General features: G+C 55.3%; 1 protein-coding gene across 2 annotated transcripts in view; it reads left to right on the forward strand.

Annotated features, from left to right (window-relative positions):
- NF2 (NF2, moesin-ezrin-radixin like (MERLIN) tumor suppressor) overlaps window positions 1-8,102 on the forward strand; it is a 68,570-nt gene extending 60,468 nt beyond the window's left edge. For both annotated transcript variants that reach the window (XM_081036490.1, XM_081036491.1), the window contains one exon: window positions 7,764-8,102. In XM_081036490.1, the coding sequence (XP_080892616.1) occupies window positions 7,764-7,814 (51 nt within the window). In that variant the 3' untranslated portion in view covers window positions 7,815-8,102. The remainder of the gene's footprint in view (window positions 1-7,763) is intronic.
- Window positions 8,103-26,335: the final 18,233 nt, after the last annotated feature.

Raw genomic sequence — 26,335 nt, forward strand, 5'->3', positions numbered from 1 at the left:
AATCGAAAGCCACCCTTGAGAATTTAGATTTGTTTCATTCTCAGGAGGAGTGGCAGCAACACGTATTCCTGGCATCTGTGTCTTTTGGAGTGAGGGAGTGAGGTCTGGCAGTGAGGCTGGGGATGGGGACACAGGTGTCATGGCTCAATCTTGTTGCCTGCAGAGCCACCGTGCTGATGAGGTGAGCAGTGGCCAGGTGTGAGTGAGCTGTGCAACACACCTTGGAGGTGAAAATGCAGTCCTGGAGCATACACACTTCAGGGCCCTGCTTTCATCCCCTCTCAAGGGACAGGTTTCACTCCCTGGTCCTGAGTGGCAGCAGATTTATCATCATTTCTGCGCCCGTAGCCTCCGAGGGAGCACAGAATTTTAAAGGAAATAGACAGATGAGAAATCACGGGGGTCGTAGAACTTAGAAAGCTTATTTTATTAGTAAGTGGTTTGTACCATCGAGGTCCAGCTGTGGTTTCCGCCAGTGGAGGAACAGGAATGAGGAGCCATCACATTTATCTGAAACTCTAGCCACCTCTCTTGGAACAGGAAGACATAAAAGTCCAATGTCATCTTCTATTTGTGCAGACTTCCCTTGGAGATGCAGGGCTGGCGAAGTGCAGTAGAACACTTAACACACCCGGGGAAGTGATAAATCACAGGGCAAGATCGAATATGCGTGAAAGGCGTCTCCTGCAATTAAAGCAAACTGCCAGAGCTTCCCTGGTGACCTCTGGTCTGCGTCGCCTGCCTCAAAGAGGGCTGCTACACAGTTCATGTTGCGTGTATGGTTAATATGTGTTCAGCCTTCCCCTGACCCCAATCATGGGAGCCCAGTGGCTCTGCCTACTTTGGAAAAGGCATTGTTTCGTGGACCATCCTCTGCCCTGACATAAAAAGCAGTGCACTGGCTGCCTGGCTCCAGGACCTTCTCTTTGTTGTTGTTGGAATCCCACAGAGGGGGGAGGGAAGGGGAGAAGAAAGGGGAATGGGAATGGGAGTGAGGTGGGGAGCAAGGATTAGCAGGGAGCACAGTTGCACCAGCTGTGGACGCAGAACATGTAGAAGAGAGAGCAGTGGCCATCTGGACTCTTCCGGCTCTGGGAAGCACAGGGAAGGTGCTGGAGGTCTGGGCTGTCTCAGGGAGTGTGCCCCTCCTGGGTATGATGCCAGGGCCCAGCCCAAAGGAGGGCCCTCTCTCTCTCTCTCTCTCTCACACACACACACACACACACACACACACACGCACGCACGCACGCACGCACGCATGCACGAAATGTCCCAGCACCCAGCACCTCTTCACAGTTGAGGGCTTACGGTTTTCCTGCTTGTTTCTGGAAGCTCTCCAGATAGAAAATTCTACCAGCCTCTTTTCCAAAAGACCACGACCCAGTGCCTTTGTGGTTGGGAGACTTTGCCCATCAAGCAGTTGCCCTTTGGGGGGTATGGAGGAGTCTGTAAAGCCTGCCTTGCCCTCCTGGCATCTATTATAGGCATTTGGAAGTGCCTGAGGACATTCCTGGTCCTTATTTGATGCAGTAAAACATCCCATTTGGTCCCTCAGCACTGAAGATATGTTTCAGTGCAGCTTTCCTCCGGCACCTGATTTGTTACTGCAACAGTGGGAGGGAAGAGATAGGAGGCAAACTCATTCTGCGGGCTCAGGTTCTGTTATGATCCTTCCGTGATTTCCCTCCTGATAGTGGCAATTTGAGAATGACATCAGTAGGTCTGCACCTTTTGCCTAAGGTGCTCACTCAGAGTGCTCAGAGCTATCAGTCTCCACCTGCCCAGTGGGGTGAATCGGGCAGATTAGTCCATTTTCCAGGTGGCAGAATGGAGGAGTAAAGGGTCCTGCCAGCATCACAGGGGCAGACACCAGTTTCCAGCCATCTTCTGCTTTAGGTCCCCACAGGATTAATAACACAAAAGGGACCCTCTGGGTTCTCCCTGGCAGATTTCTCTCTAGAGCACAAATTGTTTTGGTAAGTGGGATAGACTTGGCCTTTCATCCCACCTCTGTTTAGGGATAAGTGTGTGAATAGCTCTCTCCACATGCACATCCCCAGATGGCTTTTGGGTGCAAGCTGTCACCAGCAAGATGGCAGAAAAGCTTTCTGGCCAGCTTACAGCAGCTATCCCCCTTCACTGGCCCTGCCCTCATTTCAGGTTTGGAAAGGGGAATGTTTATCAAGCTCCAAGCCAAAGATTGTGTTGGAATTTGCTGCTGCTGGGTTCGCCTATCACCTTCCTGCTCCAGAGCTGGCTTTCATCTGGTGGACCTGCGTTTCCTTTGGTATCTGCGCCCTTCCCCCTCCTTCCTTTTCAATACATATGTAGTAGTGGAGGGGAAGTATCACATGATGTTAGGGCGTGCATTTTTATGGGGCAAGCAGAGTCTCAGCACCTGGAGTTATTAGGTTAGTATCTAAAATGGGTTCAGCGTCGTGGGTCTTATTGCTTAACATGAATTAGATGGCCCCCTCCCACCTTCCCTTCTCCCTCTCCCTCTCCCTTCTCCCTCGGGATGAGTGGATTGAGGCGAGGGCTCCAGAGACTAGTTGGAGGAATCCTGGCACTCTGATTAGTTTTGTTCCCCCAGCTTAATTGTAGAGCTTCCTTTCTCTCATCATGGATAGCCATAGTGACGCTGTGTCCTGCCTAACCCCCGATGCCACCCCCTTTTGCTTTAGGAATCAGATGATCACAGTGCAGCCTTGTGAATCAATTTTCTCTATGTGCTGATGAAAAGTGTAATTCATTCTTAATCAAGCAGCCTTGCTGCTGCAGGCTCCATGCCCAGATACATTTAGTTACCCCCAAAAGGACTTTTAGAGGAGAGCTGGGGGGAGAGTTGGCAGTGCCACCACCACCCCCCGCTGTGTTTTTCCAGCAGGGGGCACTCTTGGGACGGATTCCGGAGGAGCCTTTGCAGCTGGAAGCCCTCCCCTGCGCGGGTGGGGGGAGAGGGGCAGGCTAAGAGGGACTCCTGAGCCTGGTGCTTGTCACAGGTGCCTTCCAGGCTTGCTGTCTCTAGACCCTGGGGCCATTTCTCAGGAGTACCAGGTGCCAGATCCTTGTATCTTGATGGGCTGCCTGAAATCCTCCCCCAGCGAGCACTGTTGAGTCTGCATATTTCCTGCATGCCTGGGTTAGGGAGAACCTGCTGGGTACCAAGTCCGTCCTAGGGTTCAGAGGAGCCAGCCTCCTGTCTTTTTAAGGAGACAGACATGAACTTGCTTGGATTGGGTGGACGTGTCCCTCTGGTCACACCACACAAAGTTTGGGTAGCGTTAGGAGGTCTGGCTCTGCCAAGTGGCTCCCTCTCCTGCCCTTTCACAGCCTGGTGGCTGTCACAAACAATTGGCACTTTGATGGAGAAATGAACAGGAGGAGAGGTGACTCTGCCAGACTTGTGTCTGTCGATACTGGGCAGGAAGCAAGGGGCAGGCTCAACAGGTGGAGCTGAGCCCCCGTAAGATAAAAAACAAGCCGTGTGGAGCTGCAGCAGAGAAAGAAAAGGAAACTTGTCTCAGAATGGAATTGGATTAGTGACAGACTTGAACAGCCGGTTCGGTCAAGAAAGAACTTAATTCCTCCTGTATTATTCACATGGCTGATTTTAATCAGATGTGAAGAGACAACTGGAAGAGAGAAGCACTGGGTCAGCCCAGTGCCTGGTGAGGAAACTTCATGTCCTTTCAGTCATTGTTGGGGAGCTGGCAAGAGCACTGTGGTTGGAGGCTTTGCACAGAGCCCGTGTGGCTTGTCGCTTCCTGAAGGCACTGGGTACGACCCCCAGGACTGCTGTGGTTGGCCCTTGTCAGGATGCCGTGTGAGTTTGGGGCGGTGTGTGGCAGACATCGTCACCCACTTGTCCGCAGAAGGCTCCAAGAAGGTGGACCAGATGCAGCAGGTCTCGGAATGATGCAGCCGTGCTCCGTGGGGCTGTGTCTCCTCCCGCTTACTTACTCAGGCTTGTCTTCTCCTGGGAAATTCACACGACCTTGGAGATTGGCCATAGCAGTGGGCTTGTAACCCACACCCCATTGAACTGGGGGAATTCGCCTGCCTCCTGGACACACTGCCCGCCCTCCCCCGCACCAGGAGGTCTGGCTGGGGGGTGCAGAGGGGTGTTGTTGGGTCGTGAGAGGGAATGCAGGGGGAGGGGGTGGGACTCACAGGACTGGCTGCCGTTCTCCCAGTGTGACATACCGGAGACCAGGGCCTTAGCTGGGTCATCTCGGCGGTACCCTGTGTGCTGTGAGGAGAGAGCCAGGCTGGGCACTCAGCAGAAAGAGGGACCAAGCACTGACGTGGGCTTCACCTCTGGGTGGGGGATGCTGGGGGAACTAGAGCACTTGTTAGCCGGTTTTCCTGAGTATGCAAAGAAGGCCCACAGAGAACGTTTGTCTTATGAAGAGCTAGCTTTGTGCCATTTCCTCTGAGCCTTCCCCTTTTATGAATCCCGCCTGCCTGTCGCTTTACTGTAAATATGACAGTGAGCTTTCTAGAAAGAGCAGGTGGTGAAGGATCCCACAGGTGAGCAACGCTTGCCCAGTGGAAGTGGGCGGTAGGCGGTGGGAGGCTGAGCGGAGGCCAGAGCGCAGCTGGCAGGTGCCTGAGGGGACGTCTCCTGAGCTCTTTTTAGAAAACCTCCCTGTCCCTGGGCCACTGCATCCCCACCTGGGGGAAGGACGCCCCAGGCTTGTCCTTGCAGACCCTCCTCTTACTGCTTGTCCCCCCACCCCCACCACCAGCACCCACCGTGCCCTCCTGTGTCAGACTCGGAGTGCTGGCTGGCTCAGGAGGAATGTCCAAGATAAAGGTCACTGCTGAGGTGGAAGCAGGCAGTGACCGTGGTGGTGACTAGAAGGGTTTCAGCAGTGGGCAGGGGGCTCATGTAGTAATTTCCTCTCACGACAGGATTCCTGATGGAATTGGAACTGCCGCGAATTGTACAGTAAGGGTAAAAGGCAGGAGCGGTGGCAGTCAGGTCTGCGGGGGGCTGAGGCCTGGCCTCCCAGTACCCTCATTGTCAGCTGCCACATCGGCTGCCTCTGCCCGGTGGCTCTGCCTGTCCCTCTAACAGTCAAGTGCATTCTGGAAGACTGTACTCGCTCCTCTTGCCAAGGCCGTGTGTCTGCGGTGCTTTCCTATTGGTACAGGACCAGAGTACCTGACTTTGCTCGGGACCTTCCTTGGCCTGGGGTACAACTTCTGGTCTTGCAAGATAAGAGGTCGGGCTGGGCTGCTGCCGTGTAGTTTGAGGTGAGGGCTTAGGGGAGCAGCCTGCCCATCCGAAGAGGGCTTTGCATCCCAGCAAACACACGCTCAAGTAACTGGAATCTGGCGCTGCCAGAGCTGCCAAAACCCTTCCCTGGCACTTCGAGGGGACAGCCAGCACGCAACTTGGGTAGAGGATCCAGGAATTATTGGAGCCAACAATGTACAAATGGGCAGGAGGCTTGCGGAGGCCCCCACAGCCTGGGCTTCCTGCCTGGGGAAGTGGCCAGAACTCTTGGGGGCATCCACTTGGCCTGCCTCAGAGCCAACAAAGGCCAGCACAGCACGTGACCCTGCCTTTACCTGCAGCCCCTTCTAACATGCACTCTGCACTCTCCCCTGCTGGAAGGAGAGGAGCCAGCATCGGGAAGGGGAAGAAACTGGGAGAAAGGGAAGAAACGTGACGCTGCTGTTAGTAATACCAGCTGTTGAGTTCTCACTGTTCGCCAGGCCTGGTGCTGAGGGCTTCACAGCGTTTCCCAGTTACTCCTCACCGTACCCTGTGAGGAAGGGGCTGCCATCACCACCACTTCATGGTGGGGAACTGAGGCCAGAGCAGGTAACGTGCCCAGGGCCACCCAGCTGGTCAGTGGCTCAGGCAGCTTTGGGTCAGGTAGTCTGGCTGTGCCTGTGTGAAACTTGGTGGGTGGAAGGGCTGGGGGTAGGGCCCTGTCCCCTGCAGGTCCCCTGTCCCCTGAGGAGCCCGCCTGAGGTCTTGAGAGGGTGGGAGAAACCTGAGCGGAGACACTGGGTTGCACACCTTTTGATTTAAACTCTTCCCCCAAGAGGATTTCTGTCCCAGTGGTTTTCTGGTTCTCTTGCTTTCCAGTTACCATCCTGGTTCCCATGATCACAGAGCCCATAACTCCTGGCCCTTCTCCTCAGATTGCATTTAGGGAGAAACCCATCCAAACTCAACTCCCTTCTAGAGGGAGTTCAGTTTCAGCAAAGAAATGAAAGCTTTCTCCATTCCCATCAAGAGCTGGGCTTTCCAAAGTGCTTCTGAAATGGGTTCCACTGAAGAAAACAGCTCAGATGCCTCCCCACATTCAGCTTGTTAGTCGGGAACTTCAAGGCCAAAAAATTTGGCACAATTTAAAGAGCCGGCTCTCAAGCTGTTTCATTTTGCGCACACTGATGCCGCCTGTCTTTGATGGTGAAATGCTCGGTTTGACGTCTTCCTCCCCTTCCCATCGGAGAGCCACGAATGGTACTAAGGACTTTTCGGATTCAGAGACTGCCAGAGGGCGAGGGAATGGGTCAGACCGTCAAGCCAGCCCCTGTGGTGTAACTTCTGAGGAAAGAGGCTCAGAGAGCTCAAGGATGTGCATCGAGGCCGCAAAGCGAGCTGCTGGTGATAGAAGTGAATAAGCACCTAGGCCTTCCCAGCCCGTGTGCACATCTCGCCTTTCCCACACATCTCACCATTTCACTGTCATTATAACCCGATACCTTGTTCATTCAACAAACATTGTTTGAGCTCCTCGTAGGTGCAAAGCACCAATGTAATGTGAGTGGTTTGGGGATATGAAGATGGAACAGCATGTACTGTGTCCCCCTCCCTGAAAACTCTGTGGGGTCCCATAGCTGGATATGAAACAGACAGTTTTGCCCAAGTAGTTGTTTTCAGGAGTAGAGCAGGGAGTGGGGCACTTGGGGAGGGTACCTGTGCCAGATGCTTCTGTGTGGGGAGATCCTGGGAAGTGGCCTACAGAGTCGGGGAATTGGGGTTCAGCCGTGCAGGAGTTCGCAAACTCTAATGCCTTATCTGCCATGTCGAGAGCTTGACACTGGGCAGGCCTTATAGTTTCTGGGCAGAGGATTGCCTCCCGTGCACTCTCCCTGCCCAAACAAGCCCCACCTCGAAAGCTCATTGCCTCCCAGCTTGTGGATGGGAAGCCCCCTCTCGGCTGCCAGGTCATGGGCAAGTCTGCTTTGGAGCTACCTGGGAACCCGGAAATGGAAGGGACAGGCTTTTCCTCATCTGACGCAGGCCTATCTTGCCTAAGGCCACGTTGCCTTGCCCCAGAGGTGTCCCCAGGGCTTGAGGACTGAGCCACTTGTTCTGCCAAGTTGGTCTTCTGAGCCCTGAGGAAGTTGAGCATCCCAAGCTGCACCACCACAGACAGCACCCCACAGAGGCTCCTTGGAAGCCTTGGTAGACAGGAATGTGAGAACCTGTTAAAATGGCTGGGGACCTGCCCTCTGTGAAAAGGCGATGTGGATGACATTTTCCTGCTGACATGCTTCTGCCCTCTAGCCATCTCTCCTGTCATGTTCTCATTTGTCACCTCCTAATTTGAGTTCTTCAGCAAATCTGAAAACTTATTTGGGTTTGACCACCAGCTTCTTGAACATCTATTTGAACCATCTTCCCTTTCACTCCAAACTGATCTTGGAGGTCAGTGCACCAGGCAGGATGGTGTCCTGTTGTGACGGAGCAGAAATCTAGTCCCCCTTTCACCTTCTTCTCTGCTTCCTTGCAGCTCACCTTGCAGAGCGCCAAATCCCGAGTGGCCTTCTTTGAAGAGCTCTAGCACGTGACTCAGCCACCCCTGGATCTGCCACTTCTGCTGCTCCCTACACCGGCAGGATGGGTCAGACACCGTGGGAGCCACCCATAGGTGGGCTGCCTGGGAGCTTCCATGGAACTCTGGACCTTCCCCCAGCTGAGTGGAGAACCCAACCCCCTTCATGTGCAATTGCCTGGAACGATGACCCTGCAGAGATTTCTCTCGGGTTCTAGTTCTCCTGAGTCTTTAAATTTCTTAAGAAGTTTTTGTCTTTCCTCGTCTAATGTGTGATCCTATATTTCCTTTGTTGGAGTCACCGGGTTGTGTGTCTTACCTTCCAGTGCTGGCCTCCCAGCCCAGGCCGGGAAGTGTTTATGGGGAGTGAAGTGCATAGGTCCCCCGGATACCAGGAGGCTGGCGCCACCACCCTACCCCCAGGTTTCTAGAGCATTCATTTCCTCCCCTGGCGAGGAACGGGCATGCGAAGAAGCATGGCCCCCTTGAGCCCAGGCCCAGGGCGGCCTGCCGCCAGCCTGCCTGTTACACCGCATCGGTGAGCTTGCCCACAGCCCATGATGAGACCCGGGATGGTCCGCGGCCCAAGCAGCCCCGAGGCAGTGCTCTGGCTGCCAGGTGTAGGGAGTATGAAAGGCCGTGTGACTGGGGGAGACTAGGCAGAAGCTGTGATGACGGGCTGGCTGCCAGCAGAAGGACTGAGAGGCCAGTAGAGCCGTGAGAACACCCACTGTCCTCCTGCCCCCCGAACCAGGGCCCAGACGCAGGTGGGAGCCACAGGTCTTTTCCACCTCCCCTCAGCCTTAGCCTCTCCTGCCTGTGGCGGGCTGGCCATGCTCTCGTCAGCACCTGGTAGCCCAGCCATGACTGGGGAACTGCAGGGCTCTGAGGCCCCACAGGTACTTCTCGCTGCCCCAAACACGAGTTCCATGGCCCCAGCCTACGTCGTTGATCTGAATCACCTTTTCTCCTGATCACGTGCCAGCAAGCCCCTCTTAACCCATTATTATACCGGGCCTCCTTTTGCTGTTGCCCTCGTCCCCCAGAGGGTCCTTTATTTTATATTCCCTTGTGGGCGGTGTGGGGTCCCTTTGTGCCCCTCCCAGCTTGAGCTGGATGCAGGTGTCACTCACAGTTGGTGTGCCGTCCCCACTGCTGCACGAGTACCCACTATGCCAGACAGCAGGTCGTAGACCATCCCTATGGCCCACACTGGCTCCTTGCTTTGGGGCCACTATCTTGCTCTTTCTGTACCCATGGCGTGGCGTTGCCATTCCAATCCTTCCAATGGGGCTGTTATGCAGAGCAGGTGATAAGACTTGACCAGTGAAAAGATGCTGCTTAAATGAAGACGTGTGAGGGCCTGGAGATTTCCCGAGAGCAGAGGTGGTCTCTGGCAATCCTCTGTGGTTTGAGAAACAAATTCACAGAAATCCTGCCTTTTTGCACAGTCAGGTTGACCTAATGGTGTCCTGGGATGGCCGCCACCTTCCTGGGTCACATTGCCCCGTGGAAGCCAGTCCTATGTGTCACCCCAGCCCTTTAAGACACGCAGGGTGGGACTTCGCATCTGGGTCTTAAGCATGGATGTCTGTAGCTGAAAGAGTTCTTCTGTGTGTCCCCGCCTCTCCAAGGCCTCTTCCCCTGAGATGTGGGGGAAGCCTCACGCATTTGTAAGTAAAGGTCTGGCTCGTGGGTTGAGGCTATGTCCTCAGGCACTCCACCCATCCCTGAATTTCCATGGCAGTCACTTTCCTCCTGACATGTACATTTAATCTGTAACAGTGGCTGTGGGCACAGGAGCATGGTGGTGGTTTATAAAAGCATTGTCAGGCTTTTTAAAATTATTATTTAACTGCCATGTGTATGTCTGGAGTCCAGGAAATGCCAAGCCATGTGGCCACAAAGGAGCCAGCTGGCGTCTGAGCTGTGGCAGGAGCCCCCTCGGGCCTGGGGAGCAGACCTGGGAGGCCGGCAGAGCCTCGCTCAGCCAGGAACACCAGCTCTCCTTGGAGGGGAAAGCTCATGGGTACCTCCCAAACGTGGGTACGCAGAGACAGTGGTGGCCCTCAGAAAGGTCTTGAGCCCCAGTGGAAGGAGAAAGAATGAAAGAGGAGCTTGGTTTTCAGCAAATTGTGTCTGTGGCTCAGGGGACTGTTCTTTTTAAGAGAACATTTTTAGGGCGGGGAGATCATCAGGCAAGGAAGCCTCTGAACTCCATTGAGAGCAGGGGCCTGGCCATGACTACTTCATTACAAGCACTTCTGAGGGTTCTTGGTCAGAAGCACCATTCACGAAGTCACTGCCCAGCTAGTGACAGTCTGTGAGGCTGTGCTGTCACCCTTAGCTGTTCCACACAGACTGCCTCCTTCATCCCGATAGAGGCCCCGCCTCAGCCATAGCGGCCTTCTGACCTGTGGTATCCACTCAATTATTCACGTACCCGCCAGGCCCGCCAGACAACACCCCGTGGCATTACATAACACTTCTTAAGTGACTGTGTTGTGTAATCTTGGGGGCAGGTTTCTCTCTCACCCTTTCTTTCAAGTCCAAACGGCAAGTCCAGCAGCTGACACCTAGCGAAGGTAACTAAGCGTTGTTCGCTGACAGGGCTGGAGCCTCAGCCCCTGGAGGGAGGTGGCCTTGGTGGGGCGGCTTCCAAGGAAGCTCCAAACGCTATCAAAGATGTCAAACCGCCCTTTTTCCTGTGGGGCTGAGTTTCACCTCCTATCAGGGCCAGACCCTGGAAGGCTCTTTTCTGTTCTGGGGGTTACTGTAATTTAAATGATGGTTTTAATAAAAATTCTAAGCTGTAAACAGTTTATCTTGGGCTTCCTCAGTTAGCTTGTTGCTCAGACCATTGAGGTGGGAAGACGGGCTTGGCGGCATCTCTTGTGGGTTTTGAGGAAACGGGGCCTCTGCCCTCCCTGCCTGCACTTCGCCTTCAGCCCCATGTCTTTGGTAGTAAAGGGATCACCTTTTCCGGGCTAATGACAGCACCCCTTACTATACCTTCACCTGGGATCTCCCTTCCCTTTCTCTGTGGGGCACTGGGGTCATGGAAGGGGTCCTGGATCAGGTCCCAGTGTCTGTGTTTCCCTTCCACAGGGAAATCTGTCTTCAATTCCAGACCTGAAAACTAGGGTGCCGGACTGGGTGATCCCTCCAGGTGCTTTTGCTTCCTGGTTTTCCCCTCTGGGCTCTGGAAGAGGGGCGTGGGTGGGCATGCAGAGCCACTGGGGGCCCAGGCACTGTGTGCAGGACAAATGAAGCCCTGCTATTGTCATCAGACCACACGACATTAACACTTGAAGTTGGGAACTACCGCTGTAGAGCTTACCATTTTTTTGTTTTGTTTCTATTTTTTCAATCAGTAAAAGTCCTTCGTTAAGACCAAACCTACTGTAGGATAACCCTTTCTCAAATCACACATCTTAAAATCGGAGATTCAGGTGGCACATGTGTTATCAGGACTTCTGAGGGAACACAGTGCTGCCTGCACGTTTCAAAATGCATTTCAGGTTTCCGCTATACAAGCCAATAAGGAAAATGACCTACCAAATACATTAAACTTTCCAAGAACCTGAGTTAAATATAACTAATTTTTTGTATATATTCCAAAGATACGTTTGAAGTTGTAAAATTAGAAAATTGTAAAATTGGTAAATAATGCTTTGTTAGTTTTAAATCTATAGAATTAGTAACAATTAGGCCACTTTATCAGATAAATAATAGGAACATTCTTCATTTCTTAAATGTAGATTGTTATTTTCAGTGATTGGAAATAGTTTGATTTCCTACATAGGGTGAGTCAGAGAAAGTACCTCATAAATACTCATCATTTGAAGCTGTCCAGACAATATTTTAACCTGATATATTTTTAAAGCCAACCTCTGACCCCCAAAAGACAGTAATATGCTCACACAGAGCCCAAGGTCTCCAGTAAGTGGGGTTAGAATGAATAATACTGACTGGTATTTTGGTATGGGGGAGACCAGTGGATTTCTACCATGCTTTTGTTTTTAGTTTGTTTTGACCATGCTGTAACCCAAAGCTGCTGGCTGGCTCTCGGTGCTTAATTCTGGCATTTGCAGCCTGGTCCCATGGGATCGATCCTCAGTGGCTCCTTCCAACCTTCCTGCCAGCACTTGGTCCTTTGCCTTTGGTCCTCGCATGAGAGCTGAGTTCCTGGCAGCTGTTCCCAGGGCTGCCCACCCCAGAAGCCTTCGCTTTGGAGGAGCTGGTCGGGAGCCACCCACGTATAATGACGAGTTGGCAGCATGACTCTGGGGGGGGAAAGGTATTGGTGAGAAAATTGCTGCAACCGTGTCTAATCCAATTTCTTGCACGTCTGGGGAAGAGAAAGTCGAGCCATCCACATACTCTCTGTCTCTCTCTCAGACAGCCCAGGCAGCTGAGCGAGGCCACGGGCTCCTCTTTCCTCCTGGGGCTCCCTGGCAGCCTGTCATTGCTGCATTATGGCAGGGTGCTGCAGCCGCAGGACCAGCCCGGATAGGGAGTCCGGAACTTGTTTATAGGGAGGTAGCTCGGGCCCATTCATCAGCACCATGAGGACCCGAGCTGACCCAGAGGAACCCTCACGGTGTCCTCTCCCAGTTTCCACTTTAAGCCCATCTCTCACTGGGATGGTAGCTCCTGGCGTGTTGCCTCTGAGCCAAGGAAATGAAGACATCTCCTGAAGAGCTCTGCAGCCTGAGCAGCAAGAGCCCGCCTGGCCAGTCTGCTAAGCCACACGCTAGCTCTGTGCCAGCCCTTCCCTACAGGGCCAGACGCTTTGCTTCCCCAAACCTGATTCCTCCTCTGTAAAGAGGGTTGACAATGATGCCTCTGGGGATCTCTGGGACATTGTCAGGACGACATGAAGAACATGCAAAAAGTACACAAATTTCTAAGAAAAAGGGTAGGATGGGTAACAAGTATTACCATTATTTACAAGTAATAGAAGCAGCGGGCATGAAGAAACATGAAATCTTTTCTTTACACCCAGCCACGGGGAGGGCTGAGGGGCTCAGGGCCCTTCCGACTTGGAGCTCAGAAAGCTGTGGGTTCAAACCCCTGCCCAGCCACTTGCCATCCGTGTGATCCTAGGCAGGTTGCTTAAGCTTTGGGCATAGCAACTTCTTCCTCTACAAGGGAAGTTTCAGAGGGTTTTGTGGGGATTAATAATACCGGGAAAGCTCTAAGCACCCTGCCACTCAGGGAGGGGGGGCTCTTTTTCTGGATGCTTCCTTAGGGTGGGGGTGGGGGTTGCAGGAGGAGAGAGAAAAGCAGTGGTGACCCAAAGGAGCCCTGGTCAGAGGGACCAAGCCCACCATCAGCCCCCATGTGGGCCCCATCCCTCCACCTGCACAGGCGCTTAATGAACCTGCATCTGGCCTGTTTGTCCTTGCTGTGTTTGCCCAGTGCCAGTGGCAAAGCCCGGGAGATGATAGATAACCCTGGCTGGGGCTGCCTGGAAAGGATGTTCAGGTTTGTCACATTAATACTCGCAGCTCCGGTCAATAATTTACTGGAGGCTCAAGGTGGGAGAGGGTTGGTGGGGACAGCGCTTAGCTCTGCACCTGGAGCTCTTCCCCAGCCCGTGGGTATCTGGGCTGTAAGTTCCCAACTGCAGATACCAGGGCAGCACAGCAGTGACCTAATTTTCTTTTATCAGGCATAAGGAAGAAGTCCCCGTGGAGTCTTGCCCATTTCCAATATAAATAATGTAATTCCCCTGCCTGCCTGCTAGGGGAGGAAGGGGCAGCCTTTGATCTGAAGGAATTAAGTCAGTAAACAAAAGTGAAGAAGGCTGCGGAGGCAGCTCCTTGCAGGCACCTGCTGTGCCATTTGCCCTGGGAGAGAGGAGTTAAATTCAGACTAGTGAAGTGGACCAGTGGGGACAGCCTCACTGCCACCCACCCTTCCCCTGGATCTCCCTGATGTCTGCCTTTGTCCCCAGCTGAGCCCCGAGACATCTTCCTAGGGCCCCCAGCACACACCTGCCGCAGCCCATGCATGGGGTCCCCCCACCCTACCCGGCAATGGCCCAGCTGGCGCCCTGTGTCATTTTCAGTAGAGGATAATTCTGGGATGGGCAGGGGTCCCAGGCTAGAGAAAGGCTCCCGCCGCCGCAGGAGGAAGGGGTTCTGTGGCTAGCAGAGCCACCTGGACTCTGTCCCACGGACAGACGCTCAGGCTTCCAGCCTGCGCTTCAGAAGAGCAGGCGTGGGTTCCCGTCCCTCCAGCTCGCTGCCTGCAGCTCGCTGAAGCTGTGTGGCCTTAAGGAAGTCCCTCCACTCTGGGCTTCCCTGTCCTCAGCTGTAAAGGGTAAGGTTTGGACCAGAGGACCTCTGAGGGGACCTTCCGGTTCCAACAGTCTTTGAATGTAATGTTTCTAAAGAGATTCCTCAGGCTGGTCTCCCAGCCTGAAAGAGGAGTGACTCACCCAGTATCCCACAGGGGTGACCAGACACAACAGGTGCCAGCACAGACCGCTAGCTTCACCCTGTCCCTTCTAGTCCCACATGCCTCTGGCACAAATTGTGGAGTGGCAATTGTGGTGCCAGCCCCCAAGTTGATGTGAAGGGCAGTGGGCACCAGGGCAGGGGTTGGCATCACCACTCTGGGCTTCCCGCTGCCTCCTCCCCAGTATCAGGCCCGGCTCCTGTCAGCCCAGGTAGAGGATGGGATGGCATGTGCTGCACTGTCGGTCAGGCTTGCTGCGACATTTGTCCTGCCCTAAAACCCACAGGAGACTTCCCTTCGTTGCCTGCTCCCCATTGTCCCCCAGCCTCCCCTCCCAATAGTTCCTGAGGCTGAATCTATTAAGTCCTTCACATTAGCCAGTAAAGAGAGAAAGAGCCTTCTTTCATCTTAACTGGAGTGAATTTGCATTAACACCTGGGGAGTTCTGTTTGCCTTGAGAAAGCACATTGCTATTCTGAGCTGCACATGCCTAGGAGAGGAGTTCCTTGCAGTATCCTATTCTTTTATTAATACGGCTTCTCTCCTCCCTCCTCTTCCCCATCGAAGGGGGAGAGTGGCTGGGGATTCCAGGGCTCCCCGCCCCACGTAGGAAGGTCCCGGAAACTCTGAGAAGGGAAAGCAGGGCCAGCTCCCATGTGGATCAAGCGTCTTCCCCTCACAAGGCTGGCTTGTGAGCTTCCCCCAACTCGGGGAAGCCACCAGGTTTCAGGGACAGCCCTCACCTCAGCTCAAACCCAGGGCCCCGTTTGCCAAGTTCTGCTGTGACCAGTTCACGCTGGGTGTGGGGTGGAGAGGCCCAAGAAGGCAGCTGTGGGGTGGGGGTCGGGGAGACAGCCCACTTTGAGGAGGGAAGGGGGCCTGGAGATGCAGTAACTCAGAGATGGCTCCCATGGGGCAGGAGGGCCCCCAAAGTCACCATGTGGAAGTCACAGCGTTACAGGCGGGCCTGACTCAGTGGCTGCTGTGTGCCTGCCCCAAGGGCACTGCTCCCAAGCCTCTGGCAGCTGGACTGGCATCAGCCACCTTACCGCTTGTGGGCAGTGGCTAATCAATGCCACTTAGGGGATCGCACCCAGGAAATATTGTTTAGCACGAGTGTGGGTTGGGCAGGTCTTGGATCTGGAGATTGAGGTCCTAGGAGAGAAAGTGGGGGGAATGGAGGGAAGAGTGAGCAGTCACTCCTGCCCTCTGCCCCACTTGCCTTCTAGTCTCTCAGTGCATTTAAAGAGGCTTAGCTGGCCCCGAGTCCAGACCTGAAATGGACACAAGCCCCTCTCCCTCCCTCCAACTCCCATGGCCTGGAAGCTGAGGGGAGCCAAGAGTCCAAGATGAGCAGTGGAAGAGTGATACCCCCACCGCCACCTGCCTCCCCACCTCCCACCTCCTGATGAGCCCACGGGACAGGGTAGGGGAGGAAAATGCAGGGCAGACAGGTGCGGCCAGGCCCCATCTCCGCAGGGGTGGGGAGCTGGCCAGAGAGAGGGTCCCATGAGGACTGTGCTTGGCACAGCACAGCTGGAATGAGTGGGGGACCACCCGCAGTGCTGCTCAGGGGAAAGCCTGCATTCGACCCTCACGTTACTCTCCTGCATGATGGACTCAGTTCCCACTGACCACAGGGTTATCATGGGGGTTGAATGGGATCACGGATTCCAGGTTCTGAGACAGTGCCCACTGCCGTGAGAGTTTATTAAACGAGGCCTGCCGCTGTGCGGTTATAGCTATTTACTCTAAACTTATCCTGACTCGGTTATCAGAGGAGACAGCTCAGGGAAGGAGGGGCCATCGTAGGCCAGAAGGGGTTCTCCCACAGCTCTACCTCCCACTCTTGCACCCTGGGCCTCTGGGCCCCTCTCTAGACCACCCTGAAGTGCACCCCTGCCCCCCTCACCCCTCACCCCACGCCACGAAGAGAGAGGCAGGATGTGGTCATTGCAGGGGAACCCTCCCAGTACTGGGGTTTGGGGTTTGGACGCTTGTGGATTGACAGCAAGAGGAGGGCTGGGCACAAACGATTGCAAATGCTCCCAAGTGGGAGACAGCTGCAGCTGGCTGGGCACAGCCCCTCTGGACTTGGTGGGGAGTCTAGGGGGTCTGGAGTCTGAGGCCGGCATCAGCATTCCACAGGCATTCTGGTCCCGCTGGCAGGCTGCCCACCTCACCCAAAACTGGGTCCATTCGAGGTGCCACAGCTGCTCTCTCCAGTGACATTTACTGGCTGGGAGGTGGCCACCCAGACGTGAAATCAGTGCCAGCCTGAGGATAGCCCACTTCATTAGAGCCGCTCTGCTCCACTGAGTAGGTCAGCATAGGCCAACCACAGCCGCCACCCTGAGCTATCCAGCTCCTCCCGGCCCATCCAGCCGCCCTGCCTGGCTCAGGAGGGCAGGTTGCGACCCTTCACCCCAGCACCGACCCTGTCTGCCTGGGGTCAGGGCCACGACATCTGCTGGGCACCTGCCCTGGCCAGGCACCAAGGAGGATGACCACACGAACACCAGTGATCTGTGTTGGCCTCGCGTGCTTGGTCTGTCTCATCAATCCTCAGCAGTCCCAGGAGGGCCACATTCCCCACTGTACACACCAGCCCCAGTTCACGGCCATGGCTCCCACTTAGGTCGTTATTCAATGGCATCATGAGGCCCCGCGAGAACCCTGTGCAGTCACCATTGCTCCCACGTGAGGCAGATGGAGACTGAGGCTCAGAAAGGCCAAGTGACTTCTTGGAGTTGGGGTTTAAACCCCATCCTACCCTTCTGCCTGGGCTCATTCTGCTCCTCGGCTTCAGAGAAGAGAAGGGAGGACAGAAGTCCCCTCACATTACCCGGGTGTGGCCATGGCCCTCTGTGGGGGCTCAGCAGTGGGAACAAGCCCCTGGGCCTGACAGGTGTGGGAGGGGCTGGCCAGGGCGGGCCAGACTCTGGGAAGGGAGGTTCCAGGCCTGGCCTCCATCCCCAGCAGGGGAGGAATTAGGGACATTGGGTTGGGCTTGGTGCTGTTGGGGTGCAAGAGCTCCTTCATTCACATGCCCCCACTCCTTGGCAGCTCCTCATTGAGCCTCTTCCTGGCAGGGCAATGTGTGCCTGGTGGGGCACTGTGGCCCTGGCAGGATGGCAAGAGCACATGTCCTGGGTACAGGTGTGGGCTCTGCCTCTTCCCAGCTGGGGATTCCCAAGCAAGTCACATCACCCTTTTGGCTCTAGTTTTTGCAACCGAAAATGGGGGTCACTGATGTCTGCTTTGGATGAGTAGATGAGATAATGCACTTAAAGTACTCGGCACTGTGCCTGGCACCGAGTGTCCCTAACTGCCAGGGAGCACGGACCACCCACGGGGATGATCTCTCGTCACATTCTCCTTTGTCTAGCACGTGGGCTGTAAAACTCAGTCCTGGTCCCCCTGTAACGCCCAGAGTACCTGGGCAAGCAGGTGGCCAAAACCTTCTTGTCAAATTCTTCCGTGCCCGCCCAGCACAGAGCTTGGCACAGAGTAGGTGCTCAGTACCGATTTGCTGAGTGAATTAATGGGTCTCAGTTTCCCCATCTGTGCCTGAGAATCTTACCCCACTTGCTAGGCTGTGGTGCAATTCAGGTGAAATGATGGCTCAGAATGCATTTGTTTTTATAATTAAAATGCTGAGGAGGAGGAGAAGGGAGGCGGTGACTTCCCAGCAAACAGCGTGGGGACTGGGAGAGAGTCTGGGGCATGATGTACCCCTGGCCAGATGGTTGGGACAGCTGAGCTGTAATCACAGCAGTGCCTGGTCATCACTCAGCCACCATCTTCCTCAGCTCCTCTGGCCGGGAGGAGCGTCCATCAATGTCTCCTTCCCCCATGACAACCCAGACAATTAGCTAGTCCTGCCTGAATCTGCTGGTTCTGCCACTTGAAGCCACCGCTGTCTCCTCCTACGCCAGCCTGAGGAGCCACGCGAGGGTGCAAAGCGAGCATTAGCCTCAAATCTGTGAATCTTCTCCTCTTCTGGGTGAGGGGACACTGCTGTGTCCCCGTTTTACAGATGAAGACATTGTCTCCCAGAGAAGAGAGACTCACCCAGGGTCACACAAGTGAGTCCCAGAACAGTTACTCATCCCCCCTCTTAACTTCTGGCCCCCGCATCCCCACTTTTAACTTCTGCCACCCTCCTGCGGCCTCAATTTCCCCTGCGCATTAGAGAGCTGCAGACTTCCTAAAGGTTCCAGCCTCACAGAGCCTGGCAGAGGGGCTGTCGCCTGCTCACCCCATCTCAGTGTCCCACGGACAGCATGATGGATGAGAATCCCATGGGGGGCAGGTGCGACACGCCCACACACATGCGGGCCCACTGTTGGGTGATGGATCTTTTCCTCTTCTCCTCTCCCTGGGGGCTCAGCTCCATCTGGTCAGGCGCAGTGCCAGGCTGATGGATGGGCAGCCTGCTGGGCCACCCTCACTGCAACCGCCACCCGCATCCTCGCTGCTCTGCTCTAGGGTCGGCTCTGCAGTCCCTCATTCAGTCATTCAACAAACACATCAAGGGCCTACTACGTACTGGAACACAGATCAAGCAAGACAGACTAGGAAACCAGCTTTCACCACCACCACCACCACCACCTCCCCCAGTGTGACAAATGTGGTCACAGGGCAAATCGAGGGTGGCTCTGAGAGCCAGAGGAGGCCTCTGACCAGATCCGAGGGACCCAAGTGATGGGTCTAAGTAAGTTCGGAGGAGCAGCTTATACAAAGGTTTAGAAGTGAGAAAAGGCGAGGAATGCTCACAAAGCTGCAAGCTGGGACAAGTCAGGATGACTAAGGCATGGAGACAGGATGGGGGCAGGGGGCAGGATGGGAGGCTAAGGAATGGGGCGAGGCCAGTTTGGGTGAGTGGATTGAAGAGCCAGCTTGGCACTTCCAAAAGAGCCTGCAGCTGCCGGAAGAGCGTGGCCTGCTGAGGGTCTGCAGAAATTGAGGAGCAAAAGAGAGGGCCCTGTTGGGGTGAGACTGGAAGAGGCAGTGAAAGGGAGGGGTGAGAAAGACTGGAACTGACCATGGTCAGTACCAGAAGCTGGGGGGTATGTTAGGCCCACATTATAGATGAGGAAACCGTGCCCTGGCAAGGAGAAAGGACTTGCCCAAGGTCATGCAGGGAGGGAGAGGAGAGCTGGGCTGGAGGTAAGGTTGTGTGACAGCCAAGGGTCCCTGGGACCCCGACACCCAGGCCACGTCCCCAGCCTCAGCCTGGCTGGGCCTGGGAGTCTGCACCGGCACTGTTTCATTCAGGGAGGCAGCTGTCCCTTCGTTCTGCCACAGACAGGAGCCAGGCAAGAAATATCACATCATTAAAATGACAAATCCCTTCACTAACTGAACTAGAAGGCCTGTCTTCCTGCCTCAGATCCCTTCAGTCCCCTCTTTCCCTCACCCCCGGGCTCACGTTCCCTCCCAGACTCGCAAGAGAGCACGGCAGGGACCACAGCCTTGTCCCTGAGGTGACCTTGGGTCCCCAGCCCTTCAGCAGGGACCTTCGGCAGAGAGGAGTTGGGGTGGGGTTGGGGTTCTATTCTACAGCTGACGAAACAGAGGCTCAGGGAGGGTGTGAGACTCTCCCTTCTCTGCAAGGGTCCTAGACATCGGCCCTGAGTTAGCAGCAGGGCCATATGAAGTGGGGGCTGCCCCAAGTGACCCCAAAGGCCCATTCAACCCTAGCATGCCAGGGCTATGCCCTGTTTCTACTCAGAACAAGTCCAAAGCAAGACTTACCCTCCGGAATAGTTCCCAGCCCGTGATCCACTGCAGAGCCTTTCAATAGGGTCAGACATGTTTCCCCCCTTGGTGGGACATTTTCTTGTTCTGAGCCCCACCCTGTGAAGGCAGGGATCTTTCTCCTGAATTTCCAGGCATGAACCCTGGCAGCCTAGGCAGGCTTCTGCCCTTGGTTTCCCCCTCTGACAATGCGAGGCTGACACTGGTTTTTTTAACTGAAGCTGAGGCCAAGTTTGTGCAGGATTTGGTGGGTGCTTAGTGAGCACATGTCTCTTCCCACATGCCCCCATATATGTCCACATCTCGTCTACCCCTGTGTGTGTGGAGAGGCCCACACATGCAAAGTGCACTGCACACACAAAATGTATGTGTCCGCAATGCATCTGCCCCAACTGGGCACCAGCTCTACCTGGGCCCTGGGTTCTTGGGTCTCAGGTGTTCAGACCCCTGCATGTGCATTTGGACCCCAGCACATATGTGTGCGTGCACACCTGGCCACAGGTGCACGCCTGCACTGACATGCCCACCACATGCATCCTTGCACACCCGCATACCCCCAGGGGTCCATCAGACCTGTCTACATATATCTGTGTCATGTGCCCACAGCCATTGGGAGCCCCACGTGGGGTCTGGGCTTTTCTGGGAAGCGGGGCAGGTGAACAGATGCTGGGAGATGCCTCCCAGCCCTGCAGGCAGCCCTGGTTTCCATAATGACTTCCCCCCACTCCCCATTCCTCCTCCAGGCCCAGCCAGCAAGGACACGCCGTCCCATCCGCCCAGTGTCCTGGTCTCCTTGGACGCAGACAGAGCTCACGGAGGCGTCTGGCGCATCCTGACTCGGTCGCAGGAACTGCACCCCCCCCTCCCACCAGGCCCCTTCCCTGTACCCCACGCTGTCCTGCCTGTCCTGTCCTTCCCCACCTTCTCGGCAGTTGCACCAGCCCCTCATTCCCCACCCTCTTGGGTCCATGATGGGGAGAGGGTTTCCTTCAGGAATCACCACAAGGGGTCTCCCAAACCCTGCCCCTGACTAGGCAGTTCCTTCCTCTACCAAGACCTCAGTGTTCCCATCTGGAAAATGGGAGGGAGGTCAAACTAGGAATTTGCCAAGGTTTTGTCCACCTCTGGCTGTGCGATTCTCCCAAAGGCCAGGAGAGGGAAGATGAAGCAGGAGGGCGGGTGGGGAGATGCAGGGAAGAGGAAGCAGGGTTTTAGGGGAAGCCCTTCCCTGGCCCAGTATCAGACCTCACAGGGGGGGTGGTTGGAGCACCCCAGAGTCTGGGCTGTGCTTGGCGGGCATTCTCGCAGTTGATCCTTTCTGCCCCCTCCCAGTGGGTGCTTCATTGCCATTTTACAGATGAGGAAACTAAAGCCTGGGGAGATGCCATGAGGAGCCAGAGCCCTCCAGCTCCTTGTACTTCTGCACACTACGGGCTGCCGTGTGGGAGCCATGCCTGAGACAACTCCAGTACTCCCTGTCCTGCCTTCGGTCAGGGAGGGCGGCCTTCCGGGAATGGCTTTCTCCAGAGCCAGGCACCTCCCCCTCCCTGTTCCTGGCTTCTGGCTCTGAGCCCACCCCTCGGTACTGCCCATCCATCTGCTGCTTCCTGGCAGGGCCAGTGGGCCATACATCACCTGACAAGACTGAGGCAGGCGGCCAGGTGGGTGGACAGGGCATTGCTGAGAACTCTGGACCCTGCGTGCGACCCACTTGAGAGCCGATGGTGGGATTTCAAGCACTGTCTCCTGCCTGTGAACTGGGAACTGGGACCAGCAGTGCAAGGGTCTCCTTGAAGTCCCAAAGCCCCTTCCCCAGTAGCCACTTCTTGTGGGGGAGGCAATGACAGCGGCCGTTCAGGCTACAGGGTGACCTGACTAAAGGGGAGTGTAGGTCAGGCGATGGCTCCACAGGTGGAGGGCACCCAAGTTGAGCATTTGGCAGGAAGACAGAGATTTTTATCTCCTCATCCCTACCTGTCTGTTATTTGCTGATGTAAGTCACTGGGGCACTCACTATCTCCTGACTGAGCTACTCCGGGGGGCAGGCGCCTGATTGGCCAGAGGGAAGGGCTCATAGCCAGGGGAGTCCCAGCCCCACATTATCCCCCTTCCCCCCAATCCCACAACTTGCTCTCACCTGCCATGGGAACCTCTATAGGGAGTCTCCAGTTCGTTCGTTCATTCATTCATTCAACAATTATATATGAACATCTACTATATGTCACAACATAGGGGTACAGCAATAAACAAAATCCAGCACCAGGCAAGAAAGATTCCACAATGCGTTAGGTTGTGGTTAAGTGCAAGCCAGGACAACAAAGCATGGCAGTAAGAGGACAGGCAGCGTTTGTCTTTTTGTGTTTTTTTTTTTTATTTTTTTATTTTTTAAGCTAGGGTAGCCAGGAAAGGCCCATTGGGAAGGTCACTTTTGAGTAAAGACCTAAGATGTTTAGGGGGAGAGCTTTTCTGGCAGACACACAGAAAGTGCAAAGGCCCTGAGGCAGGAGTGTGTCTGGATCTCCGCCAAGAGTAGGCGGGAGCCAAGTGAGGCAGTCGAAGCAGGTGGGCAAGGGGAGAAGGTGAGAGTAGAGAGGTAAGAAGGGTGGTATTTTGGGCCCCTTGACTTTGGCTCTCCCTTAGAACAAGGTAGATGCCATTAGAAGGCTGTGAGGGGGCCATGCTTGAGTTTAGGAGAGCAACAAGAGGTAGGTTAGGGGGACCAATGGGAGGGGCATGTGACAGAGGCCCAATGTCCATGGTCTGTCTGTCCCCCCCCCCCGATTCTTTTTCTTCCTTTCTTTCCTTCATTAATTAATCCAGCAAATATTTATCGAGTGCCAAGCTTACTTCCTGCCTTTTGTGAATTCAATCCAAAAGACGCTGGACCTGCCTCCCCTCCCCAAGGCACCCACGTCTGCCCTGCATACCTGGGGTGGGGGCTGGGCCCACCTCAGCCCTGCCTGTGTTCCAGTTGGACAGCACATGCGCCCTTCTCATGGGTACAGAATGGCAGCTGTGTGTGTGAAGAGAAGCCACCAAATGCTGGTGTTCAGGGCTGGTGGGCCTCACACACACGAGACCAGCATGGAGGACACACAAAAATGTGCCCTCCCCTCCTTGGGCTTCAGTTTCCCCCTCTGAGAAGTGAGCAGGTTGAGAGGACCTAAGATCCCTTCCTGTTCTAAAATAAGGACACTGTGTGGTTATCCAGAGTCCTGGGGGCCAGGAGTTCCAGGACACAGAGTTTTGTTTCTGCTTGCACAGGTCGGGCATCACTGCACACAGTGAGCTCACAGGTGAGGGTGCACAGGGCCGTGAGCACAGGGGACGTGCTACAGGGCACAGAAAAGCGCTGGGCTTATGGGAGCCCCTCCAGCCTGTTCTATAGAAAACTGGGTGTTGGGGTCCCTTCATAGAGTGCTCTCAAGGCCTCCTTCTTCTGGCATGATGGGACCCCAGATCTGGATGGGCACGTGTAAATCCCTGGCAGGGACCCCCTCATTCGGTTGCCCCAGGGCTCTGCTTGGCAGGAGCGGCAGAAGTGCAGGAGGTCCCAGTGATGACCCAGCCCCAGCACGGAAGGGGCCCTGCCTCCTGCTCCCTGCCCCTGGCCCCACATGGCCCCCCAGTTCACCCCGGCCCCCCACAGCTCCTCTAATTACACAGCCATAAAGCACAAATCTCTAACGATCCAATTAGTAACGCCATTACTGCTCTGTCCAGGATTAAAATTACCAATTAAACTGCTGTCGATTTTATCATCACTTAGGCTCGACACAACTGGGGCACTGTGGGCCAAAGGGGCCCATTAGCAGACCCTGGGGTGGGGGGCCGTCCGAGGCAAGGGCTGCAGGCCTAGCTCAGCCCTGGAGGACAGAGCCTCCAAAGGAAGACCTTCCACCTACCCCTCTTGGCATCCTAATGTTCTGCCCCAGTCCCGTGCCCCAACATGGGGACACCAAAGGATCATAGCCCAGGTCCCTATAGAACTGGTGGCAGCCGGGGAAGGAGGGGCTCCTGCAAGACCAGTCCTTTCCTGGGCAACACCTCCAGTCTGGGCCTCCCTCACGGTCCCCTTGTCAAGACGCACCCATTCCACGTCCCAGCCTCTCAGTGCCAGGCTAATCTGTGCAGATGAGCCCTGAGACAAGGGGCCATAGGCGCTCATCCGAAAGCCTGGCCTCCACTTCCCCAACCCCCTCTCTCTACCACCACAGCATTCTCTGCCCACAGGTTCGAGGTGCCATATTTACACAATGTGGAAGAGAGGGTGCCACTCTGACGAGCTGCTCATCAATGGTCAGTATTGTCTATATCCCAGGTGACATGCAGGGGCCCCTTTGGGGGGCCCTCAGTGCCTTGTCTCAGAGCAGGGGAGATATTGGAGCACAAAGCCAGAACCCAGAGAATAGGCAAATGCTGGCTCTGCCTCTGGGGGGTGGTGAGCTCCCCATCTCTAGAGGTGTGCAAACACAGTTTGCACCCAGGCCATGTGGCAGCAGGTGAAAGCATCAGCTCACATATGGGAAAGTTGGGTTAGATAACAGAAGCCAGGTAAATCATTTGCTTCTCCTGAGAGAATTTGAGTGTTGGCAGGAGGGGTCAGGGCAACTGGAGACAGAAGCAGGCACCAACCTGAAAATTCAGCCCAAGGGGTGTGCAAAGGGCTTCGAGGTCTGTAGCCCTTCGAGAATCCCTCTGAGGCACTGCCAGAACAGTGACAGTGAACGTCTGTGCTCTGCCCTGGACTCGGGGGTCAGCACCTTCTATGCCTTTCTCTTTCCATGCTCACCCTGAGAACAGGTGCCCTTATTTCCCAGGTGAGGCACCACGATTCTGAGTCCAATGACTTGCTCGAGGTTATACGGTTTCTCACTTGGATCTGACCCCAGAGGACAGGCTTGTGCCCCCTGGCGGGGGCTGGGCGCACAGCCCACCAGCAGGGTCTGTACATTTCAGCAGCTGTGCAGCTCCTTGTCCAAGGGGAAGCTCACACCCAGCCCTGTGTGTGACACAGAGAGATGGGGGGCGGGGGGCAGGCGCCTGCGGGTCTTCAGCGTCCCAGCCTCAGCCTGCTCCCAAGGTGGAGACAACCTGCAGGGAGAGGCAACTCCCCCCTCACCACTACCACCATAGGCTGCCTGGAGATGGGGCCTTTTCTGGGGGAGCAGCCGCCCCAGGCAGGTTGGTGGAACATCTAGTCAGAGGCAACAGACTGAGGTAGGGATCTGGGAGCCCAGAGCAATTAGGAGCTGCCTTGCCCCTTTTGTCCTGCCAGCTGTCACAGCTGTCACTCAGGAAGTGAGACTGGAGCAGGGGCTGGGCCTTCAGTACCCATGATCTCCCTCCCAGCCAGCAGCCTGGCCATGCCCCGGGGTAGGCTCCCACTTCCCAGAGGGGCGCAGACTGAGAGGCCTAGAGGGAACCAGGCACAGGGATCTCTGTCATTTTCTGGGTGGGACATACCTAAATTCCTCTTGTCCTGGCCAGACTCAGTTTCCCCCACCAGGCTTTCTTCCTCTGGAGCAGTGGTTCTAACACTGGCTGCATCTTGGAAGCTCCTGGGATGTTTCTGAAAAATGCCCCTGCCTAGGCTCCAGCCCAGCACAGTGGGAGCAGACTGTCTGGGGTGGGAGGGCCTGGTGAGTGCCTGTGTCTGTCTCTCCTAGGCCAGGTCTTTGCACTTGTTGACCATCCCTACCCTGAAGATTAGAAGCTTCTCTGCTCCTGTGGCCATGCCTCCCTCTCTCTGCCTTCTAGACCATTCATTCTTGGGCTCCAGGGAGTCTGGGGGCCAGAGACAGAGACTGTAAAGGTTCAGCCTCAGCAACATGTGTCAGCGCTGTGTGTGTGAGCCAGGGACAGTCGCACCTGGCCCTGTCACCAGCGTCATCTCATCAGATCCTCGCGGCAACCCTGGCTGTGTGGTGGCAGCATCAACCTCATTTTACAGGGAAGGAAACTGAGGCAAGACAGGTGCCACACTCAGGGCACAGAGCTGGTAGCAAGTTCATCCCAGCCATACTGGACCGCAAGTCCAGTGCTCTTTCTCCATCACCAAGTTGCTTCTCAAGGAGCAATAAATCCAAGGAACTGTCCCCTTCATCCTATTTCCCTCTCATGGCCTCTGTCATTCTGCTCTGTCCTGTGCACCCCTGTCACTGTGACAGCTGGGTATCTGAGGGCTCAGAAAGGGTTCCCAGGGCAGGATGTGATTAGAGCAGACAGTGGCCTCTGGGTTCCGGCCCACACACCAGCCCGGCTGGGTCTGCCTCTGCAACTCTATAAATTCCATTATT

The sequence above is a fragment of the Rhinolophus hipposideros genome (genome assembly GCF_964194185.1).
Source record: "Rhinolophus hipposideros genome assembly, chromosome: 24".
Classification (NCBI taxonomy): Eukaryota; Metazoa; Chordata; class Mammalia; order Chiroptera; family Rhinolophidae; genus Rhinolophus; species Rhinolophus hipposideros.